Here is a 22504-nt window from a genome sequence, read left to right on the forward strand (position 1 = left end):
ACAGGAAAGATTTCTGTCCCTCCATTGATAGCAACTTCCACTTTGACACTGCAAAAAATTCATAAAAATATCATAAAACTAATCCATACAAATCGAGCGGTTTATTGCAAATTTTCTGAAGCGACTCGATCGCTTTAAATGATGAAAAAAAGTCTTACGAGTTTGGAACGACATTAGGGTGAGCAATTAATGATAGAATTGTAATTTTTGGGTGAACTGTACCTTTAAGTGTTCTGACCTACTTTTGATTTATTCATCCAAAATTTGACAAATTCTGTGACATTCCGCATTATACAGTAAATTCCATTTTGTTTTATGCAATTTCATCCACGTTTTCTGCATTGCAGAACTCATAGAGCCCTAATTTAATGCCATGATATTCAACTTAAAGGGATAGTTCACCCAAAAATAAAAATTCTGTCAACATTTACTCATCCTCAAGTTTTACACAAAAGAAGATATTTTGAAGAATGTTTGTAACCAAGCAGATAGATCAACCATTGACTACCATAGTATTTCTTTCCCTAGTCAATGGTTGCTCTATCTGCTTGGTTACAAACATTCTTCAAAATATCTTCTTTTTTGTGAAACTCATACCGGTTTGGAATAACTTGAGGATGAGTAAATGATGACAGAATTTTCCTTTTTGGGTGAATTATACCTTTTAGACTTTCTGCTCCAATTTAAGACATTTTAAGGCCTTAAATTGTGGAAGGTCAAATTAAAAGACTTTTTTAAGACATGCAGAAACCCTGTGAAAAGCCTAAAGACCGGAGCAGAAAAACACTGCTTTCAATCTGATGTACTCAACTACAGCTAACAAGGCTTTATCCATGCAAAACATCACTGGTTAATTGTCTTATAAAAGCAATTGTTAAAAATCAGATTTGCTCAACAACAGTGGTATTGAGGTAAACCATTTTATTGAAATTCAAATTCTAGGTTCTTCAACAACTAAACAAAATAAACTGTAAGTATCCACACTGTAAACCATCCTAAAGTATAAATAAAATAACAAAATATTAACTGTAAAACAAACAAAACAAATAAATAGATTAATCCACCCGGGGTCAGCAGCACAACACAGCCAAAAATGTGGCACATTAAAAACGAGGCTTCAGTTCACACTGTAACTCAACACGAACTAGTGAACTTAAAGCAGACATTCTTGAGTTTATTTCAAAGCTGATTACATTTAACAGTACCTGCACTCATTTCATGTGCTATTTGTCAGTGTAATATCGCTCCTTTAGAAGCTGTTCCAGTATTAAGGTTAATATGAGGCATTCAGCAGTCAGAAGTCATCTTCTCAGTCAGCGCTGACTGGCAGGTGCTGGGTGGGTTGAACACCCCCGGGTCACTAATGCCCAGCTGAAGGTCAAAGAAGCGAGTAGACGTGGTCACGCTACTGTTCTTTGTGTATGTCTCCTGCACAGGATAGCAGTCCTTCAAAGTGTACACACCAACCCAAGCTTCATCTGTGAGAGACAAACGGGTCAAGTTCAGATAATCAGGACCGTATTAGAGTTCCTGAATAAATTAAAAAAAGCAGGGCACATGTAATACGCAAAATGTAAAATACAAACATACTTCTGCGGGCCGGTTTTCGATCAGACCATTCTTGAACTTCGATCATGTCCCCAGGTCCTCCAATGAAGTACTGGTCCTCATATGTGGAGTTCAGGGGTATGTCATAAGGGTCCCAGGCCTCCGTCAGAGCGATCTTTGCACACTGCTTGGTAATTTCCTCAATCTGGAAAAGCACTCCACTCTTGAACAAGTAGATGTACTCAAAGAACCTCAAAGACAATTGCACAATACAAATAAATGAATGCAAGCAAATGTACAGTTATATAATTCAAATCAATTAAACTTCACCCTGTTTTAATAATATTTCAGAGCACTGTCTGTGTGTGGTCATTTTGACTACAATGGATTATCTGCATCCACACTATAGACTTGGTCGGCATTACTGGGAACGCCCACAAAAACGTCATATTCACCATATGCCGTGGGGGAAAACAAGCCATTTGAATGAATGCACGTAGACCTTGTTAGACGCTTTATCTTTACTCTAAAACTTCAGATAACTTACTAGAGGTGTAGAACGCCACATGGCAACTTTTCGGCACTGCACCAAGCAAAAATAAATCGTGATCATTACAAAGAGTAAAGATAAAGCATCTAAAGAGGTTTATGTGCATTCATTCTAATGGCTTGTTTTCCTCCACGGCATATGGCGGATATGACGTTTTTGTTGGCGTTCCCAGTAAGGCCGACTAAGTCTATGGTGAACAATAGACCCTTTTCACATTTCCGGATTTCACAGAGTGAAAGTCGTCATAGTTGGGTTAACTATTATAGCTGTGAATGAGAGACTGCATTAAAAAAAATTATTGTGTGTACCCATTTGCTCAAATAGCAACAGAAAAACGACACAATAGTGATTTCACAACTTTCAAAAAGAGGGAAAAAATAGAGTGAGATTGATAACGGCAGTGAAAAGAGAGAAAGATGTTAAAGGGTTAGTTCACCCAAAAAGGAAAATTAGCCCATGATTTACTCATCCTCAAGTCATCTGAGGTGTATATGACACTCTTCTTTCAGACGAATAAAATCGGAGTTATATTAAAAATGTTCAGGCTAATCCAAGCTTTATAATAGCAGTAATAGTTAAAAAAATGCATCTGTCCGTCAAATAACTGCTCCACACGGCTCCGGGGTGTTAATAAAGGCCTTCTGAAGCGAATCGATGCGTTTGTGTAAGAAAAATATCCATATTAAAAATGTATTTCATTTTTTCTATGGCTCTGCATCAGCCGTCCCCGCGCCATCACTTCTGGCAAATAAGGTCAAAATACATGCAAAATACAGCGCTAGTATTTTGACCTTATTCGCCGGAAGTTATGGCGCTGGGAATACTAGATGACATTCGTCTGACAAGAGGTAAAAAAAAAAAAAACATAAATACTGTTTGGTTTCTCGCAGAAACCGATGGTTTCGTGTCTTAAGACATCAATGTGTCGCCACGAGCCGCATGGTTTAATAAGGATTCGTATGTCTGTGTTTTTACTCTCATTACTCTCAATCTCTAAAATATCCCCATTGACATGCATCATACGACCATCACACTGCAACGGCTGGAGTTAAAAATCTTCATTTGTGTTCTACTGAAGAAACTAAGACACCTACATCTTGGATGCCCGGGGGGTAAGCAGATAAACATAAAAAAACTGTTTTTGGGTGAACTATCCCTTTAAATTTTACCATCACTCCCATAGACGCTGTCTTAGAAACACCCTCACAGCAGCTTTTTTGTTTTTGGTAATTTGTTGCAAAAGTAATAAAATACAAAGTATTAATGTTATAAATGTACATACATTTAAAAAAAATTAAAATACAAAAAACGCTGCAGGATTTACAATATTGATGACCGTTAAAATGTGTCATCACCATAGACTGTAAAAAAATATGGACGTAGTGTCCGTGTCGTCACCCATAGGATTCTGAAGAGCAGTTTTGAAGCGTAAAGTCATCCGTCGCCATCTTGTCAGCGCGTCACTCCCGGATAACAGAAAATGGGCAAAGAGGCGGGACGTGGGCGGAGCTTAGGTGACATGATGACTAACAGACAGCACACAAACGGCTATCCACCTGTCACTCAAAGTGGCCACGCCCTTAATTATGCAGAACTTTAAGGCTTTATATAAGGTAATCGAACGAGTTATAAAATAATTCACCCCCCTCACAGTCGTCATGAAGGGCAAAATTTGCCGTATAGACCAAAACCACAATTTGTACCAGACTGTAAACATGTTTTTTTTCTGCTGTAAAGTTGGGCATTTTAACATGAGCTCAATGAGATTCTGCTCCTTCTGGAGTCTGTCTCTAGTGGCCAGTCGATGAATTGCAGTTTAGGTCACTTCCGTATTGGCTTCAAGAGAAACTGTGGGAGGTGCTGCTTGGTCATCACAGTCTGTGAAAAGGGTCTATAGTTCAGACTTTTTTGCAAGCAAAAACAAATTGCATTGTTATTCACAGGACAAATATCTAAACATTAATAACATTAGATACAAAGTCTTGTTTTCTGAAAAAATTATGACTTTTTCCAACAATTTCGTTCTGGCCTGTGTCAGACGCTGTTTCCGCTGTAAACGGAAAGTGATGAGTCGTGGGACTCGCGTGAACAGCATCGGCTGCCGTAGAACTCGAGAACGTAAAGGCTAGAAGAAATTGTTGAATAAAGTCATTATTTTCGTTTGATTTTGTGCATAAAAAGTATTCTCGTCGCTTCATTAAGGTTGAACCACTGTAGTCACATGGACTATTTTACAGTGGACTATGGACTATTTTACTATGTTTTTACTGCCTTTCTGAGCCTTGAAACAGTTGATTATATTGCTGCCTATGGAGGATTTCATCAAAAATATCTTCATTTGTGTTCTGAAGATGAACGAAGGTCTTACAGGTTTGGAACGACATGAGCGTGAGGAATTCATGACAGAAATTTTGGGTGAATCCCTTTAAGTTTATTTTTCTTATCCTATTTGGCAGATAATTTTCCTTTTTTTATAATAAGGTCACTTACATTTTTTTTTTCTTTCCAGAAAACAGGAGGACATTACATGACATTTAGCTTCTCAAGTAGGTGCATATCGATTTAACCCTCTATGGTACGGTGTTGCCTCCAAGGCAACATAGTCTATTTTAGTTTATTTTTAATAAAATGAAACACCAATTTATTGGTCAAACCTATCACAGGGAAGAAGAACTCAAATACTAATCAATGAAAGTGCAAAAAAGTGGTCACATGACCCACAGGGGTCCATTTTGTGTCCTGTTTCAGCACATGTGCACAGGTCACATGGCTCCATATTTTCTCCTATGAAAAGTGCATTTTTCACTCATTTCTGTCCAGTTAATCACCCACAAAAAGTCTGGTAAGTAAAGAAGTATTTTCAAGAACTTTACATTATATGTCATCAAATGTTTTAGAGTAAATTAAAAAAAAACTGTGTGTTGCCTCAAGGCAACATTGTACCATAATGGAATCGCATAAAGCCACACCAGGCACAGGTAAGGAAAAGAGTTCGAATTCTTTAAATATATTTGCATTTTTGCATGATTTTGTAATGCACTTCTAAAGAATAGTAATTCACATACTATAACTACACATATTATGATCTGCACATTTTCTACATCACTTAATAAAAGGTAGAAAACACAATGGATGAGGTGTCATACTGTGATTTGGAAGATGAGGCAGAGAGAGATTGAAGATGGAGATGAGGATGAAGATGAATATGATAACTTGATATGATGGTTTGGTAATACTTGTGTTCCACGATGGTACAATGTTGCCTGAGAGCAACAGCTGAATTTGAAATGTTACTTTTTATTAAATATGAAATTTGTAATACATTAACAACTGGATAAATATGTTTGTTCAGGTGTCTGGTTAAAGAAATTGATGTTTTTCATGGTAGCATGTTGCCTTCACTGTAAAAAAAAATTCAGGTCTCCAATTGAACATTTTCTAGTGACTGATCACATCTACATTTTTCAGTTGGCCAAATTGAATTTCTGTGAATTGATGCAATTTAATTCACAGAAATTCAATTTGGCCAACTAAAATTTTTTAATGTGATCAGTCACTAGAAAATGTTCAATTGGAGACCTGAATTTTTTTTACAGTGTTGAGGCACCAAACTTTAAAAAATATATGGGTCAATGACAAATAAGAAAAATAATAATGTTTTTAAGTTTAAAAAAAAGAGTTTTAAAATGCATATTTATGTCCAAAAAAAAACGACGGTGTTGATTCAAATTGGTTTTACAGCTTTTAAGACAGCATTAATTCATTATTAAACAAGATTTCTGATTTTACCACCCAGAAAATGTCAGGTGGTGCGACCATATATTCATTTAAAATAATATACATATACAATATACATATGAATCATTGTAAAATGCATATCACACAGTAAATTCCCTTTCCCTTTTCTATGTATTGCCCTTTTAGTCCAATTCATATAAACGGACACTTATGTGTTCAGAACACAATTTTCCATAAGGAGTTTTTATGTGTTTTTTTTTATTATTATTATTATTTGTATACATTATATAATGGTTTAAATTTATATTTCTTAATTCATTTTGCAATTGCAGTGGGAATTGATACTTTAAAAAGTAAATTTGCTGGTCGCACCACCTGACATTTTAGGTCCTTGAAACACCAAACTCAAAAAGTCAATTGAATTTCAAAAATATTATCTTATAAAGGAAATATTGTAGATAAATTTGATATATGACATGTATTTATTTATATATTTAAAGGAAAATAATGAATTCGGAAAAAAATACATGTAATTTATATATATATACAATATATATACATTTGTATTGCCAATTTTAAGCAGGAAAAACACCCCAAATAATTTTTTCCTCATTTAAATCATATTGCGTACCATAGAGGGTTAAAATGTTTAGATACTGGAGAACAAGACACAAAATACTAGTATTTTGCAGTGATAATAACACGCATTAAAATGTATTTCATAACATTTGATGAATTCGTACTTTTTACAAGGTGTGTGTCCTGTCTTCTGCTCCAGAATCCTAATTCTCTGATTCTGTGCATCATAGGAGACGGCGGCCCGTGTGTTCCGTCCGGTGCCGTGGTCATATTGAACGGTCCGCCCGTCCCACTGTAGCGGCGCGAGGCAGGGCTGCGGCGCGGAGGAGCCCAGGCAACGCTCCAGCGCGGACACTGACAACACCAGCGCGAAAACAACAACGCCCGGCATGATCATTACAACAACATTAAATACTGCCACAACGATTCGGATGCCTTTGATTGGGTTTTTTTTTTCCAGCCGCAGTGTTTTTGCGCTGATAATCCACAACAACAAAATATAATACACCGTCCAGCCTTCGTCACAATCACGTCAGAATCACCGATTGGTCAGATGTCAAACCCATATCACAGCCCATAATATTATTTTCCACTAGTTGAAAAGAAGTATATAGGCCTAGTTTATTTTGTATTACTATTAACATTATATAATTACATTTATTAATAAATACAAAATATTATTAATTACATGTGTTTTTTGATTTTTGTTGCAAAGAACCATACGATTTCACCCATAAGTGAAAATCGTGATGATGATAAGATGATGATAATGATAATAATAATTATTATAATAAAATGTATTATTATTTACATTTTTTGTAAGGAACAATAAGATTTCACCATAAAAATTTCGAGCATTTTGAATTATCATAATTATAAATAATAGCGTGTATGATGACGATGATAATAATAATAATAATATGTATTATTATTATTATTATTATTATTTACATTTTGTAAGGAACAATAAGATTTCACCATAAAAATGCCAAGCATTTTGAATTATTATAATTATAAATAATAGCTTGTATGATGATGATAATAATAATAAAATAATAAGTATTATTATTATTTTATGTTTTGTAAGGAACAATAAGATTTCACCATAAAAATGCCGAGCATTTTGAATTATTATAATTATAAATAATAGCTTGTATGATGATGATAATAATAATAAAATAATAAGTATTATTATTATTTTATGTTTTGTAAGGAACAATAAGATTTCACCATACAAATTGCCGAGCATTTTGAATTATTATAATGATAAATAATAGCGTGTATGATGATGATGATAATAATAATAAGTATTATTATTATTCAAATTTTTATATGGCACATTAAGATTTCACCATAAAAATGTTGAGCATTTTGAATTATCCATATTATAAATAATAGCGTGTATGATGATGCTTATAATAATAATAAAATAATAATAAAATGCACTATCATTTACATTTTGTAAGGAACAATAATATTTCACCATAAAAAAATCGAGCATTTTGAATGATCATAATTATAAATAATAGTGTGTATAATGATGATTATAATAATAAAATAATAATAATAATGTGTAGGCCTACTATTATTTACATTTTTGTAAATAACAAGAATTCACCATAACAATTTCGAGCATTTTGAACGATCATATTTATAAATAATGTATGATACTACTGCTGCTACTACTACTACTACTACTACTACTACTACTACTACTACTACTAATAATAATAATAATAATAATAATAATAATAATAATATGTATAATTATTATTTACATTTTTGTATGGAACATTAAGATTTCACCATAAAAATGTTGAGCATTTTGAATTATCAATGTTATAAATCATATTCTGTTTTGTAGTAGTAGTAGTAGTAGTAGTAGTAGTAGTAGTAGTAGTAGTAGTAGTAGGCCTAGTAGTAATATTTTTTAAATGTTGAGTTTGCTGACTTTTTTACTTTTACCCTACCGTGATATAATAATATATCTCGAAACAAATTGAGAGCATTATGTAATACAAATATTAAATTATAAACAATAACTATCTATGTGCACTGAAATTGTGTTGTACATATAAATGATGTGACATCAAAACAGAGATCTTTGTATAGTCAGTATCTGGCGAATGTGCTATTTTTATATAAACCGCCATTTGCATCAGTTTGTTTACGAGCAGGGCCATCCGATCCACAAGATGGCAGCAGCATCTATTGCAGCCAATACTTGTGACTTCAGTCTGTCTGTCTTTAACGTTTGTTGTCACGTTGTTGGCGTTTACTGTGGCGACCAGCGTGTGTACTAAAGTCGGGTTTATACGTTTAACGAGACTGACAAAATGTCTGAATTGACACCAGCTCAGTTTGAGTCCAGTGATGATGAGCTGCCCGAGGAGGTCCGCTTTGATGCGTCCAAAAGTGCTGCGCTGAAGAGCATTAAAGATGCGCTGGAGTCGGCTAAAAGGTACCCGTGTGTCCACTGGCTTCACACACACAGCCCATAAGCTTATGAGGTTTAACCTTTTATCTTTTCACTTTGTTTTCAGAGAAAAGAACATATTGAAGGAGAAGCGAAGGAAAAGACAACAGTTATTCCAAGAACAAAAGGTAACTTATAGGGTTATGAATACCATCCCCAAGATATCTACTACATTAGTATCACTATTAAAGTTCACTTAATACACACAGATTCAACATCAATCCCCAAATCAAAACATTATAAAGTGTAACATCTGTGGTTTTTCAGACGAGAAAATCTCTTCCTGAAGACCTCCTGGAGGCATTTGATACAGAACCCCAGAAGTAAGCACTTCAGATAACAATATTCAATTTAATTCCTTAAACAATTTGGAAACTTAAACTGTTTTTCTCACTTTAGACCGGCTGAGCTATCAGACAACGTTGAAGGTAACAACCAAAAGCTGTAACACTGGAAATTTATATAACTTTAGACGTTTTCCTTAGTAATTTCTAGTATTGAATGACAAAACTATTTTATAGATGGGGAAGAGACGGAGACCACGCCAGAAACAACCTCAAAAAGGTAATTATAATAGTAATTAACTATGTTTTTATTCACCTTACTGTAAGGCTTCCTCGTGTTTATGCAGTGTTGGGTGTAATTAGTTACTTTTCCCATGAAAAAGTAATTGAATTAGTTACTTTTGATGTAATTGAACTAAATACTGTGTATAGACTGTAGAACAATTATATATAATAATACAATAGTGGAATTAATATAATAAATTAAAGTCTAACTTTAAAATGCGTGTTATGTAACCTTTTCACATTTGTAATACTGTGGTCAGTTAATAAGAATAATTTATGTCGTTTTATGTTATGTATTTGAATGAATTAAAAGTCAATCCTTGAATTACTTAACTAGTCGAGGTTGATATAGGATTTAGAAAGTAATACTTTGTGGAGAGAGTCATTTGTACAGTAATCTAATTGTGACTAGTAAATAATTACTTTAGATTAGATATATAATAATTATATAAATAATAGCGTATATAAATAATTACTTTAGAGTAACTTACCCAACATAATATATGACCCTGGACCACAATTTTTTTTAAATTGAGATGTATAAATCATCTTAAATAAGCTTTCCATTGATGTATAGTTTGTTAGGATAGGATAATATTTGGGCAACCTGGAATCTAAAGGTGAAGAAAAAATCAAAATATTGAGATAATCGCCTTTAAAGTAGGGCTGTCAAGTTTAATCGCGATTAATCGCATCCAAAATAAAAGTTTGTGTTTACATATGTGTGTGTACTCTGTTTATTATTTATATATAAATACACACACATTCATGCATATATTTAAGAAATATTTGCATGTGTATATACTGTATATACATTTATATAATCTAATATATATAAATATAAATGTTTTATATATAAAACATATTTTTTCCTTAAATATATACATGCTTGTGTATTTTTATATATAAATAATAATTAACAGAGTACACACGCATATTATGTAAAAACAAACTTTTATTTTGGATGTGATTAATCGCGATTAATCTTTTGACAGCCCTACTTTAGTTCTCCAAAATCGAAATATTGAGATAATCGCCTTTAAAGTAGGACTGTCAAAAGATTAATCACGATTAATCACATCCAAAATAAAAGTTTGTGTTTACATAATGTGTGTGTACTCTGTTAATTATTATTTATGTATAAATACACACACATTCATGTATATATTTAAGAAATATTTGCATGTATTTAAGAAATATTTGCATGTATATACTGTATATACATTTATATAATCTAATGTATATAAATATAAATGTTTTATATAAAAATAATATTTTTTTCTTAAATATATACATGCTTGTGTGTGTATTTATATATAAATAATAATTAACAGAGTACACACACATATATTATGTAAACACAAACTTTTACTTTGGATGTGATTAATCGCGATTAATCTTTTGACAGCCCTACTTTAAAGTTCTCCAAATGAAGTCCTTAGCAATGCATATTACTACTACTAATGCATGTTTTATATATTTACGGTTGGAAAGTTACAAAATATCGTCATGGAACATGATCTTTACTTAATATCCTAATGATTTTTGGCATAAAAGAAAAATACAATGTATTGTTGGCTATTGCCACAAATATACCAGTGAGACTTATGACTGGTTTTGTGCTCATACATGAAAAACATCTGATTTCAGTTTACCAGTCAGTTACAGCGTAAAGAGAGTGAAGGATGAAACCGCTGCCAAATCACTGCAACAAAGCGCCATGGACTTAATTCAGTCCCGACTTTACGGACCACACGCCAAAAGAACAACCAGTAAGATGGCACATTGTGCTCCTCAGACCCTCTTTTTAAAACCAAATTTAGTAGAAAAACTAATATTTCTGTGTATATTTATCTTCAGATGCAGAGCTTCTGTCCCTCAAAAGGAAAAGGGGTGTCCACCAAGGAGCAGCTGTGCAGTTTGCGACTAAAAAATTGGGTGATTATTGAGATTTCCATGTTTATCAATTGTATTATATATTTTGGAAGGCAATGGTCTGAGCGGTCTTTATTCATCTACAGGTGCCGACATGAAAGCGAAGATTTCAAAGGCCAATAAAAGGTTTAGAATCAAACTCAACACATGAGAACTGAACCTTCCTTGCAGACGCCTTCCATCCTCCAGCTGTTTTTAACCATGTGGATCATATTTTACAAAAGGACACCTTTAATTATGTAGTACCTTTTCCCTTGAAGGAACACTCCACTTTAAGGAAATAGGCTAATTTTTTCAGACTTCCCTAGAGTTAAACAGTTGAGTTTTACTGTTTTTTTTATCCTTTCAGCCGATCTCTGGGTCTGGCGGTAGCACTTTTAGCTTAGCATAGATCGTTGAATCTGATTAGACCGTTAGCATCTCGCTAAAATGACCCCATTTAATTCCCCATTTAAAACTTGACTCTTCTGAAGTCACATCGTGTACTAAGACCGATATGACTAGGAACTATATTTTCAGGCGCTGCGTAATATTGCGCCGCTGCACTCATGGTACAGCACAAAGCTCATTGATTATTACGCAGGAATGAGAGTATAGTTCCTACTATATCGGCCTAGAAAATCACAACTTTTCATTTTCCGTCGGTCTTAGTACACGATGTAACTACAGAAGAGGCAAGTTTTAAATAGGAAAAATATTGAAACTCTTTGGTCATTTGAGCGAGATGCTAACGGTCTAATCAGATTCAATGAGCGATGCTAAGCTATGCTAAAAGTGCTACCGCCAGACCCAGAGATCGGCTGAATGGATTCAAAAACGGTAAAACTCAACTGTTTAACTCTAGGGGAGTCGGAAAATGGGCCTTTTTCAAAAAATAGTGGCGTGTTCCTTAAACTCTATTAAATCTTATCAAAGTTTTAGTTTCTGCTCATTTAAAAAGAAATGACTGATCTTCCATCTTGTGTACAAAATCAAAACTGAAGGAAAACTTTTTTTTTCTAGGTGTCAGAAGCTGAATGTTCTTTAAGATGCACCTTTACTGTACACTTTAATAAATGTAAAACTGGTCAAAAGACTGTCATTTTCTTGTTTGTCACTTTTTACATTCATTTGAGGATTAATCTACAAGACTATGATGGACAAATCATGGTTGTGGCATTTCAATAAGTTGACACATGTAATCAAACACTGTTTGGCATTATTAATGCTCCTCATGGTCTAATTCAGGGGTAGGCAAGTTCGGTCGTTTAGAGTTTAGCTCCAACCCGAATCAAACACACCTGAACAAGCTCATCAGTGTCTTCAGGATCATAGATATACATAATAAAGGCTAGATGTCTCGTCCGCACTGCTGGCCAATGAAGGTCGATGACAGCACCTGGCGGCCATCTTGTCACCGTCAGCTCGCTCACTCGTAACATTATGTTTTAATGGGTGCTTGCACTTTTTAAATAACCATAACTTGCTAAATTTTCTACCGATTTTCAAACTGTTTGGTTTGTTATAAACATCAGAGATGTAGTTATGACACTGCATACTTGAGAAATTATTCATAATTTTTTAAATACATTAATAATGTTTGTAAGAAACCAAAGCATTTTTAAATCCGTCAAGATTTCAGCGAGATAAGAGTATTTGTGTTCAGATCACTCGCCTTACATCAGGGGCCTGTACCATGATGGTAGTTTAACAAACTCAGGGTTACAGGATTAGTTTAGAGTTGACAAAACCAAACCAATCTATTCAGGCTTTGTTGGTCCCATGATGCTGATCATCAGCTTTCTCTGTCAACTCAGGCTTTGATCCGGAGTTTAGCTGTGACATCAGCAGTGAACAGCCAATCACACGCTGTGGATCAGTAAAACTGAGATTCACTTCTCGTGAGAGAAGCAGCGAAATTGATTTCTCTCTTCTGCAGAATATTACATGATTGAAAATATTAAGAATTTAAACAAATTTACACAGCAAGAAGAAAAGAGCTGTCTATGAAAGAGTACAACTTAAAGAAAATATTCACTACGTCAATGTAAGTAATAAAAGTTATGAAGTTAGTTTAGTTGATATATAGAGAATTGAGTAATGTAGTAATTTGTTTAGCTTTATTTATTGATTTTAAAGCTTATTTGTATGACCTTTGTATAGGCTATTTATATTAATTTCAACTAAGTGCCTATTAAAGATTGATTAACTAAAATGATACATATGTAGTTGATTAATGGTATAATAATAATAATAATTATAAATAAGCATTATTAAAAGCCAGACGCTTTAGTCTTTAATAGCCATTTGCTATGTAGTGACCTTTAATTTGGAGTAGAAACAGGGGGAGTGACTTCATTGCATCAGAGGTGTGTCACTTTGCTCACAGCTGATTGGTCCAATTTCAGTTTGATCTCTTATCCAGAACATAACCTTCCCTGGAGCAGGTTAGCCGTGGAGCGTAAGTTACTATGGAGATGAACACTGCTAAAAGCCAAACCACTTTAATGGTACCCAAAACCCAGGATTGGCACAAACTAAGCTTAAACATATCTGGCTAGCTAGCAAAACCGGCTTCATGGTATAGGCCCCTGGTGCCTCAGAGCCCTGCCTGTGACAAGATGGCCGCCGGGGATAACGTTAGAGACTCCGACATAAGACATCTAGGCTTTATTATGTATATCCATGTTCAGGATTACTAAAGCTACAGGTGATGGTTTTTCAGGGTTAGAGTCAAACTCTGCAGGATAGCACGAACTTGCCTACCTCTGGTCTAATTGCATACTTGTTCAACATCCTAACACTCACTGAAATGTGTCAAAACAGACCGGCATATCTCGTTCAACTGGGTATTTATGTTTTATTACTGAAAATGATAAGACAGTGTTGATGACAATACTGTACCATTCTCCTTGTTTTAAAAGTACTGATGGTCTGAGGGATTGACTGGTAAACAAGAGGAGAAAAAACAATGGAGCAGGCTTGCCTCTCAGAGACTGGATATGACCTTAATTTCACCATGTTCCTGTCGCACATCCAAACTGCACAAAAACACAGTGCAGGCAACGATGACGAGAGAGAGCGCCTGAATACGGACCTTTTAAAAGATGGAGTAAGGGATCAGGTGGATGAAAAGACCATAGACATCAATACAATTACAAATCAAAGTGTCCGAACATTGCATCAATCCTGCAGTTGGCAGAGGGAGGGTGCGCTTGCACAAAAAAAGGGCATAACTCACACTAACGCTCTATACTAAATACCACCACTAAGGATGACTCCAGCAGTGTTAGGTTTTCTCAGTTTAAATTTTTTTTTTACTGTAAGATAACTAAATGTTCCACTCCTCGTGTTAATATAATTTCTTTTCTTTTTTTTTTTAAATGGTAAAGTACACAAGCTGAGACCTGAAAATAGCAGGGTGTTTGCCATGGTGGGACCTTAGTTATTCGGTCTCGCTCACTCTGCCAGCTTTCAACCAAGAACAAATATATCTTATATGCAAGTTTACTGATAATAACATTAATTATGTCATAATAATTTTCCTCATGCCTTGTAAATTAGGAAACAAACAATCAGAGCTTGCTGCACCCCCCACCCAACACCTCCTCCCCTCCCCTAAAATAAAAAGGACAAAAAAAAAAAAAAAAAAATAGACCGTAATGATTGGGGATTTTATCTGACTTTTAAGGATCCCTCTCCTAATTGTGTCTTTAGGTCCGGTTTAGGCCCGGGTGAGGAGGATCCAGTCATATCAGAGAGCCAGGATAGGTCTGGCCATGTAAAGGCTCAGTTCATCAGGTCAAAGCTGGCCCCAGTTTTTTTTTTGGGAGTCTGGGATGGACTGGGATGATGTGGGCCTCTTTCATGTGGTCATTTACGGGGATGATTCTCCAGGGGTTAGTGCAGGTAATCATCCACTGATGCGAAGGCGCAGGATCCGCTGCCCGTGCGAGCCATGACGGACAGACACTGAGCTGCCTGGCCAACGGCGAGCGCCAAGGGAGGCTGCTTTGGCAGGTTATGAGTCTCTGCGTGAGGAAACAAAAACAAAACAATCAATGCTGAAATGACAACATTAAATGATAATGTTAAACTCGTTCGATTTATGATAAACAACAGTTAAAAATTGAATTAGTTCATCGTGAAATCATTATTTAGCAAGGACGCATTGATCAAAAATGAGATATTTATAATGTTAAAAAGATGTCTATTGCAAATAAATAACTTGCTATTATTTAAAGAATTCTGAAAAGGTTTTCACAAAAAATATTAAAGCGGTGGTTGCATGCGATTTCACTTTTTTAACTTTAGTTAGTGTGTAATGTTGCTGCTTGAGCATAAACAGTATCTGCAAAGTTACAGCGCTGAACGTTCAATGCAAACGGAGATATTGTCTTTTAAAGTAATGTCAGTTTATTGCCTACAAAAACGGCCGGTTTGGACTACAACAAGCTTCTTCCCGGGTTGGTGACATCATAAACACCTGCTATTAACAAACACTGCCCCCGCGAACACGCAACAAAGTGGGCGAGGCCACGTCGCAGTCATTACGAAAGAGAAAGAGCTGTTGCAGAACTACATTTGGCAATATAACCAATGTAAGACCATTGTGTTTTTCGGAGGGATGGGCTTCACAGAAGCAGGAAGCAAACGAGCCGTTCAAAGGACAGTGGAGACAGCGGTGTGGAATAAAGGGTATAAAAATATAAGATATATAAAATATAAGAAAATATAAGAAAAATACAGCGTTTAAAAAAAAAAAAAAAGAGGTATTAAGACATGTTATACTGCGCCCCATAAACACAACCAAGCCTAGAAAAAACCCACGGAACCACCCCTTTAAGCAACTGTTTTCAGCATTAATGATAAAAAAAGTTTAACGTTGAAATTGAGCATCAAATTATCATATTAGAATGATTTCTGAAGGATCATGTGACACTGAAGACTGGAGTAATGATGCTGAAAATACAGCTTTGCCATCACAGGAATACATTACATTTTAAAATATATTCAAATAGAAAGCAGGGGCTGTATTCATAAAACATCATAAAAGGGACAGTTCACCCAAAAATGAAAATTCTGTCATAATTTACTCACCCTCAAATTGTTCCAAACCTGTTTTGTTTCTTTGTTCTGCTGAATACAAAATGTTTGACATTTTGAAGAATGATTGTAACAAAGCAAATAGAGCAACCATTGACTACCATAGTATTTTTTTCCCTACTAATGGTTGCTCTCTCTTATTCAAAATATCTTCTTTTGTGTTCAGCAGAACAAAGAAACTCATACAACCATCCCTTTAAAGCTAAAAGTAGCTCCTAACCTACCGATTTAGGAAAAACTCTTAAAAATAATGGCCATGTCAGTCCTAAATTTTTGCTCTAAGAGTATTTCACAAAGCATTTTAGCACTAAAACTAGCTCCTAAATCCATGAAACGCTAGGAGTAGGGACTCCTAAGTCACTAAGACCAAATCACTAAACAATCCTACTGGCTGTTGCCGCAATCCGCCCAGAGACACTATACAACATTGAGGCAATAGAGACAGAGCGACACGCGTCATAATCTGAAGGCCACGCCCACCGGGGGGGAAAACAATCAAACGCTCTCCATTGACTTTGCATTGCGTGAGGCTGCTTCCTTGTCATTTCGGACTTATAACAAAAAACAGAACAATGTCTAAAAACTGATATGTGACAAAGTGTACAGCAAACAAGCTAAACAAACTAAAAATCCAAAAGCTTTTATAAGCTATTGACCCAAAAAACGAGCGTTTAAGGACAAAAAAGTGGATACAGGCCATTAGACAGAGCGCGACGGGTCATATTACACTGAGAACTACACCCACTACAGGGGAACGTAATCAGCGACAGGAAATATAATATATAAAACTGACATTTGGATATTTGACTTAACAGTGACAACATATTTACTGCACACATAGGCATACTGAGACATACTGAGTGTCAGGATCCCAAAATGTACCCATTCTTCCTGCTGAAGCGTCACGTTTTACTGCCTTTATCCACTTTTGTCTCCTTAAACTCTCGTTTTTTTTGGGTCGACAGCTTATACAAACTTATTTGTGATTTTTAGCTTGTTTGCTGTACACTTTGTGACATATCAGCTTTTAGACATTGTTCTGTTTTTTGTTAGAAGTCCGAAATGACAAGGAAGCAGCCTCACGCAATGCAAAGTGGTGTGGGTGTGGCCTAAATACGCTATAGTCTCTATAGTGATGATAAATGTATCTTTTAAAAAATAATAATGTCAGATTACCTGTGGCAGTTGTTTTTACGAGTTCACTTACAAATGATCGAATAGAGTAAAAATATAAGCATATTAGGCGCACTGTCCGAGGAGATCGAGGGCTCCTAGCCTGGAGTTTAGGCCAAACCCAGAGTTTTGCCCCTCATTGCAGACGTGAGTGAGGGACGGGGTGGCGGATGCAGGAAACTGTCCAGGTAACTTGGTGAGTCGACTCTCAGCTGTGTATTTACACCTCTCTCGCGCTGATTAGATAGACGAACGTGCTCCTCACGAACTTTGTTTATTTTCTGCAATCTCTCGAGATGCAGACGTGCAAGAGGCTGACAATTAGCTGAACATATAATTAGTGACACTTGGCCTAATTTTTTAAATATTTATTTGAATATGGAAACGTTCTTATTTTAAAGATTTTATTTGAATGTAGCATGAAACCTCGTTCAATGAAATATTTCTACAGATTAAATCACTGACAGAGACCCCTCCCCTATCAGCCAATCACTGTGGTCACAGTTAGGAAGCGTGATGATATCATCCATAGCAACGAGGTCAACCCCGCCCTTACTCTTAGCTTAAAGAGACTATTACAGTTCTATTACAAAAGTCCAGGCTAATCCAAGCATTAGAATTGGATTCATAGTTGCTCTGTTTTTGAAGTCCATAAAAAAAGTGCATCTATCCATCATATAACTGCTCCACACAGCTCTGGGGTGTTAATAAAGGCCTTCTGAAGCGAATCGATGCGTTTGTGTAAGAAAAATTTCCATATTTAAAACTTTAAAAAGTAAACTTTCAACCGCCTTCCCTGTTCAATTTAAAGTTCCCCTGCCGATCGAAAGACTAACGCGACCAGGTCCGCTCGTCATGACGTCACGAACGCATCTTGAGTTTCACTTTCAACATTCAACACTTTTCCACGGAAGGCGGTCGGCCGAAAGTTCTCGATAAATGTTTAAATATGGATATTTTTCTTACACAAACGCGTAGATTCGCTTCAGAAGGCCTTTATTAACACCCCAGAGCCGCGTGGAGCAGTTATATGATGGACAGATGCACTTTTTATGGACTTCAAAAACAGAGCAACTATGAATCCAATTCTAATGGTTGGATTAGCCTGGCCCTGGACTTTTGTAATAGAACTCAGATTTTATTCGTCTGAAAGAAGAATGTCATACACACCTAGGATGACTTGACGGTGAGTAAATTATGGGCTAATTTTCATTTTTGGGTGAACTATCCCTTTAAGACTTCTATCTATTCCTTAGTAAAAGTTGCTCTCAGCAGCTTTGGGAATAGGTTTTAAAAGAAAACTCATAACGAAGAACTTTTACTGCCATTTAGGAGAACTCTTATTGGTAAGATAAAATGTTTTGTGAATACGGCCCTGATATTCTAAATTGAGTATATTCTAAATCCACAATATTAATGTTTTTACTGTAATTTTCATCAAATACATGCAGCCTTGGTGAGCATAAGAGAGTTCTTTCAAAAACTTAAAGAATCTTTTTTCCCCAAAACTTTTTAAATGGTAGTGTTTAAATATAAACTAATACTCAAATGCATATAGCTTTTATAAGGTGTAGACATTTCTCAAGCTGCACTGATTAGATCAACAGAATACTGGAAATATTATCCTGTTTTCCTGTCAATAAGCATATAGATGCTTAGTTTCAGGAAAAGAAGGCTTTTATGGCTCAGATGCACAGGATGCGGTTCTAAGCATAGTACCAATGTTGTATGAGCCTGACCAAGAGGGATGAGAAAAGACAAACTAAATAAATGTATTTAATATTAATGTGTTTAAAATGTATGGCAAAATTTGCATACTAACGTGCAATTACATTGTAATCCATGCTAAATATTAATATGGTGTGTGCTGCAGCACCATGACTTATCTGAACTACAGGGATATTGAATTTTATCAAAATACAGCATTATGTTGCTCACTTAGGCTTTTTCACTCGCTTAATTGTGAGCTTAAAGAGATTTGCTCAGTGCTGAAAGACGTCTGAATCATTGTGGTGACTAGGTGGTACTTAATTGTCTGATTTAATCAAAGGTGGTAGGAAGCAGAGTACGTGAACGGAGTGGAGCAGCAGAAATTTCCCCTGCACACTTTAAGCCAGGGGTTTCCAAACTCGGTTGCATAAACCGTTAAGACTAGTCTTACAAGTTAGACATACATTTTTTTCTTTAAGACTGTTCATCATTTTTTTTAATCAGTTACATAAAAACATAGACTGGCCTAATTTGATACGAAAAGTAAGACTGAATGCCACTTGCCTAACTGCTAGTGGCTCATACTAGATCTTAAGACACTGTCTTAACATAATGGCTTAGTTTATGCAACTGGCCCCTGGAGGGCCGCTGTCCTGCAGAGTTTAGCTCCAACCCCAATTAAACACACCTGAACCAGCTAATCAATGTATAACTAGGGCCTTGTAAGACACTGATTAGCTGGTTCAGGTGTGTTTATTTGGGGTTGGAGCTAAACTCTGCAGGACAGCGGCCCTCCAGGACCGAGTTTGGATACCCCTGCTTTAAGCATTCAATAATCACTCCACTCCACGTTCACCATTTCCCGCTACATGCTCCGTGATATCAGAAACACCGCTCTGTCTTCGCTCCGAGGAAATTTGTGGCTAAAGTATTTAAGTAAGCTCTGAATATCACAAAAGTTTGGTTTATAACATAGCCTACATTAAATGAAAAAAAATGTATAAACAAAAGGAGATGGTTTCAACGTGGTTTATTGGAACGCTAGCGTGCAAAGATTTATTCTTACAACATGCCAAGCTTAGGCTTTATCAGCATTAAAAGTTAAATATCATTATCTTTTATCTTTTTGCAGAGCAAATTTAGTTTGGAAAGATGAAAATAGTACGTTTTCATTAGGGATGCACCGAATCCAGATTTTTTGGGTTTGGCTGAATACCAAATCCACTGGTTAAGATTCTGCCGAATCCGAATACCGAACCCTACTCCCATCCTCAGTCCATTGTCACAGTAAACACATTATTGAAGTAAACAACGTCCACAGCAGTGTCATGCTGCGTTCACACCAAATGCGAATTGAGCGTCAAAATCGTGTCTACCGCATCTAGTTTCACGTGCAAACATTTTGAATGCATTCGCGCATCCACGGCGAATTGGACGCGCGTAGAAATCGAGCGTTTGAAGTGAAATTGACGCGCGTTCAAGGCACTCCAGGAGAAATATTTCATAAAACACCTCTCTGCCACTTTTTATTTTCATAAAAAATATATATTAAGTAGGGATGTGACGGTGAGGAAATTTTGCCACCGGTTAATTGATGTGTGACAACACCGGTAATACCTGTATCACCGGCGGAGGCTTTTAAATCTAAAGTAACATGCACACGACCGCTCTGAACTGAAAACGCGCCAGTGCGCACACACCGTGAATGACAGCTCGTCTGTAAATGCGCGCTCTGTGAGGCCATGGGTGCGTCTCAATCAGTTCCCTAGTTCAGTAGTCAGGGCACTGATCAAGCATTGATCAGTCTATGATTGAGATGCACGCCATGAATGAATAACAGTTCGACCCCTTGTTTATACTCGACGCGCCCGCACGAGCGCGAGGGTGCGCGCGGCAAAAAATAAATGCGCGGTGTGCGGAGGCTCGCACTGCAGAGCCAGGCCAAAGTAAACAATGCGCGCTGTGTGCGGCCGTGCACATTTTACTTTCAGTTTTGAATTAGCGCCAATTCGGCTGCGGGTTGCTTGAATTGTGGGTTCATTAGCCTATTATTTTTAATGAAAAACACAACAACAAAACAAATGACAAACTCCCTTAAATAGGCACTTTTACGTTTCGCTTTGAAACCAAATCTTCCGCGATCATCTCAGTCAGCTCCTCACTCTTAAATCTGATGAATGACTCCTGCCGCTGCCGAGACTCACGGTCGGATCCTGCTTTATTAAGCAGATAAGTTCAGTTTTTATTTGTATTGTCTGTTCTCTAACTGAACTAAATTATTTTATTACTATAAAAAAATCAAAAAGACGGTGGGCGGTGCCACGGTGGGCAAGTGATGTAACCGGTGTTGAGTCTGGACACCGGTAACACCGGCAACACCGACTATCGTAGCAAGCCTAATATTAAGCATTAATAGCCACACAAATGTGGTCCAGGCAACTCCTACATTATCTTCACTGCATGTATATTTAAATATCCTTAAAATATAAAGTTATGAAACTTCTCTTTGCCCTCAGTCAAAACGATTTGGCAGACAACAAATTATAGATTCATGACACCAAAGATCGCCCGTTAGATCCACACAAGATGAACCACTACAGGACATCAGAGCCAGCGGCAAACGTCAGAAGGACTGACCGAGGAAAGGCTGCTCTCGCTGGGGTTAATGAGCGCTGAACGCCCGGTGATCGCCTGGATCTCACAACTCTAAAAATATAATTTTTTTTTAAATAGGCGCTCTCTTTATATATAAACCACAGATTAGAGCTTTAAACAACTACATTATCACCTGAAAAAGCCTTAAAACTACATTTTGTGACACAAAAGTTGTATTTTTAAATTATGCAGGGTTTCTCATCACGTCATTTTACCACGTGACAGAAGCGAGCAGGCTCCTGATCGGTTAACGCGGCGCAAATTGACGCCAAAGTTCAAATTTTTCAACTCGGGCGTCAGACGAGAATTCTGTCGCTTAAGAATAGAATAGCAAAAAACTGATGTGACAAGCCATCAGAACCGAACTGAAAACCGTGGTTAAAAACCGAGGTATGTATTAAACCGTGGACTAACTGTATTGTTGCATCCCTAGTAAACACCTTCCCATAATCAACGGCAGCGTCATTACGTTCGACCAGCAGAAGC

General features: G+C 36.2%; 3 protein-coding genes across 7 annotated transcripts in view; 1 reads left to right on the top strand and 2 right to left on the bottom strand.

The window, feature by feature from the left end:
* Positions 1–904: 904 nt before the first annotated feature.
* On the bottom strand, positions 905–6955 carry epdr1 (ependymin related 1). The gene is made up of 3 exons (XM_079819643.1): positions 6580–6955; positions 1591–1799; positions 905–1478 (listed from the first exon to the last, which is right to left on the bottom strand). The coding sequence occupies exons 1-3, from the start codon at positions 6810–6812 to the stop codon at positions 1288–1290; spliced, it is 633 nt and encodes a 210-aa protein (XP_079675769.1). The 5' UTR covers positions 6813–6955; the 3' UTR covers positions 905–1287.
* A 1631-nt stretch (positions 6956–8586) lies between these two features.
* nol7 (nucleolar protein 7) lies at positions 8587–12476 on the top strand. Of its 2 annotated transcripts, XR_013816731.1 has the most exons (9): positions 8659–8876; positions 8959–9019; positions 9159–9214; positions 9291–9319; positions 9413–9455; positions 11111–11232; positions 11321–11398; positions 11482–11704; positions 12189–12476. XR_013816731.1 is itself a non-coding variant. In XM_079819644.1 (8 exons), exons 1-8 carry the CDS (start codon positions 8752–8754, stop codon positions 11544–11546), a joined length of 579 nt encoding a protein of 192 aa, XP_079675770.1. In that variant the 5' UTR covers positions 8587–8751; the 3' UTR covers positions 11547–12475. The 2 variants fall into 2 exon arrangements, 1 of the variants encoding a protein (XP_079675770.1); XM_079819644.1 differs by having other exon boundaries at positions 8587–8876; positions 11482–12475.
* A 1733-nt stretch (positions 12477–14209) lies between these two features.
* The window catches only part of ranbp9 (RAN binding protein 9), a 34571-nt gene continuing 26276 nt past the window's right edge, over positions 14210–22504 (bottom strand). For all 4 annotated transcript variants that reach the window (XM_079819631.1, XM_079819633.1, XM_079819632.1 and 1 more), the window contains exon 14: positions 14210–15405. In XM_079819631.1, coding sequence (XP_079675757.1) covers positions 15275–15405 — 131 coding nt within the window. In that variant the 3' untranslated portion in view covers positions 14210–15274. The remainder of the gene's footprint in view (positions 15406–22504) is intronic.

This window comes from Gobio gobio (genome assembly GCF_949357685.1).
Source record: "Gobio gobio genome assembly, chromosome: 6".
Lineage (NCBI taxonomy): Eukaryota > Metazoa > Chordata > Actinopteri > Cypriniformes > Gobionidae > Gobio > Gobio gobio.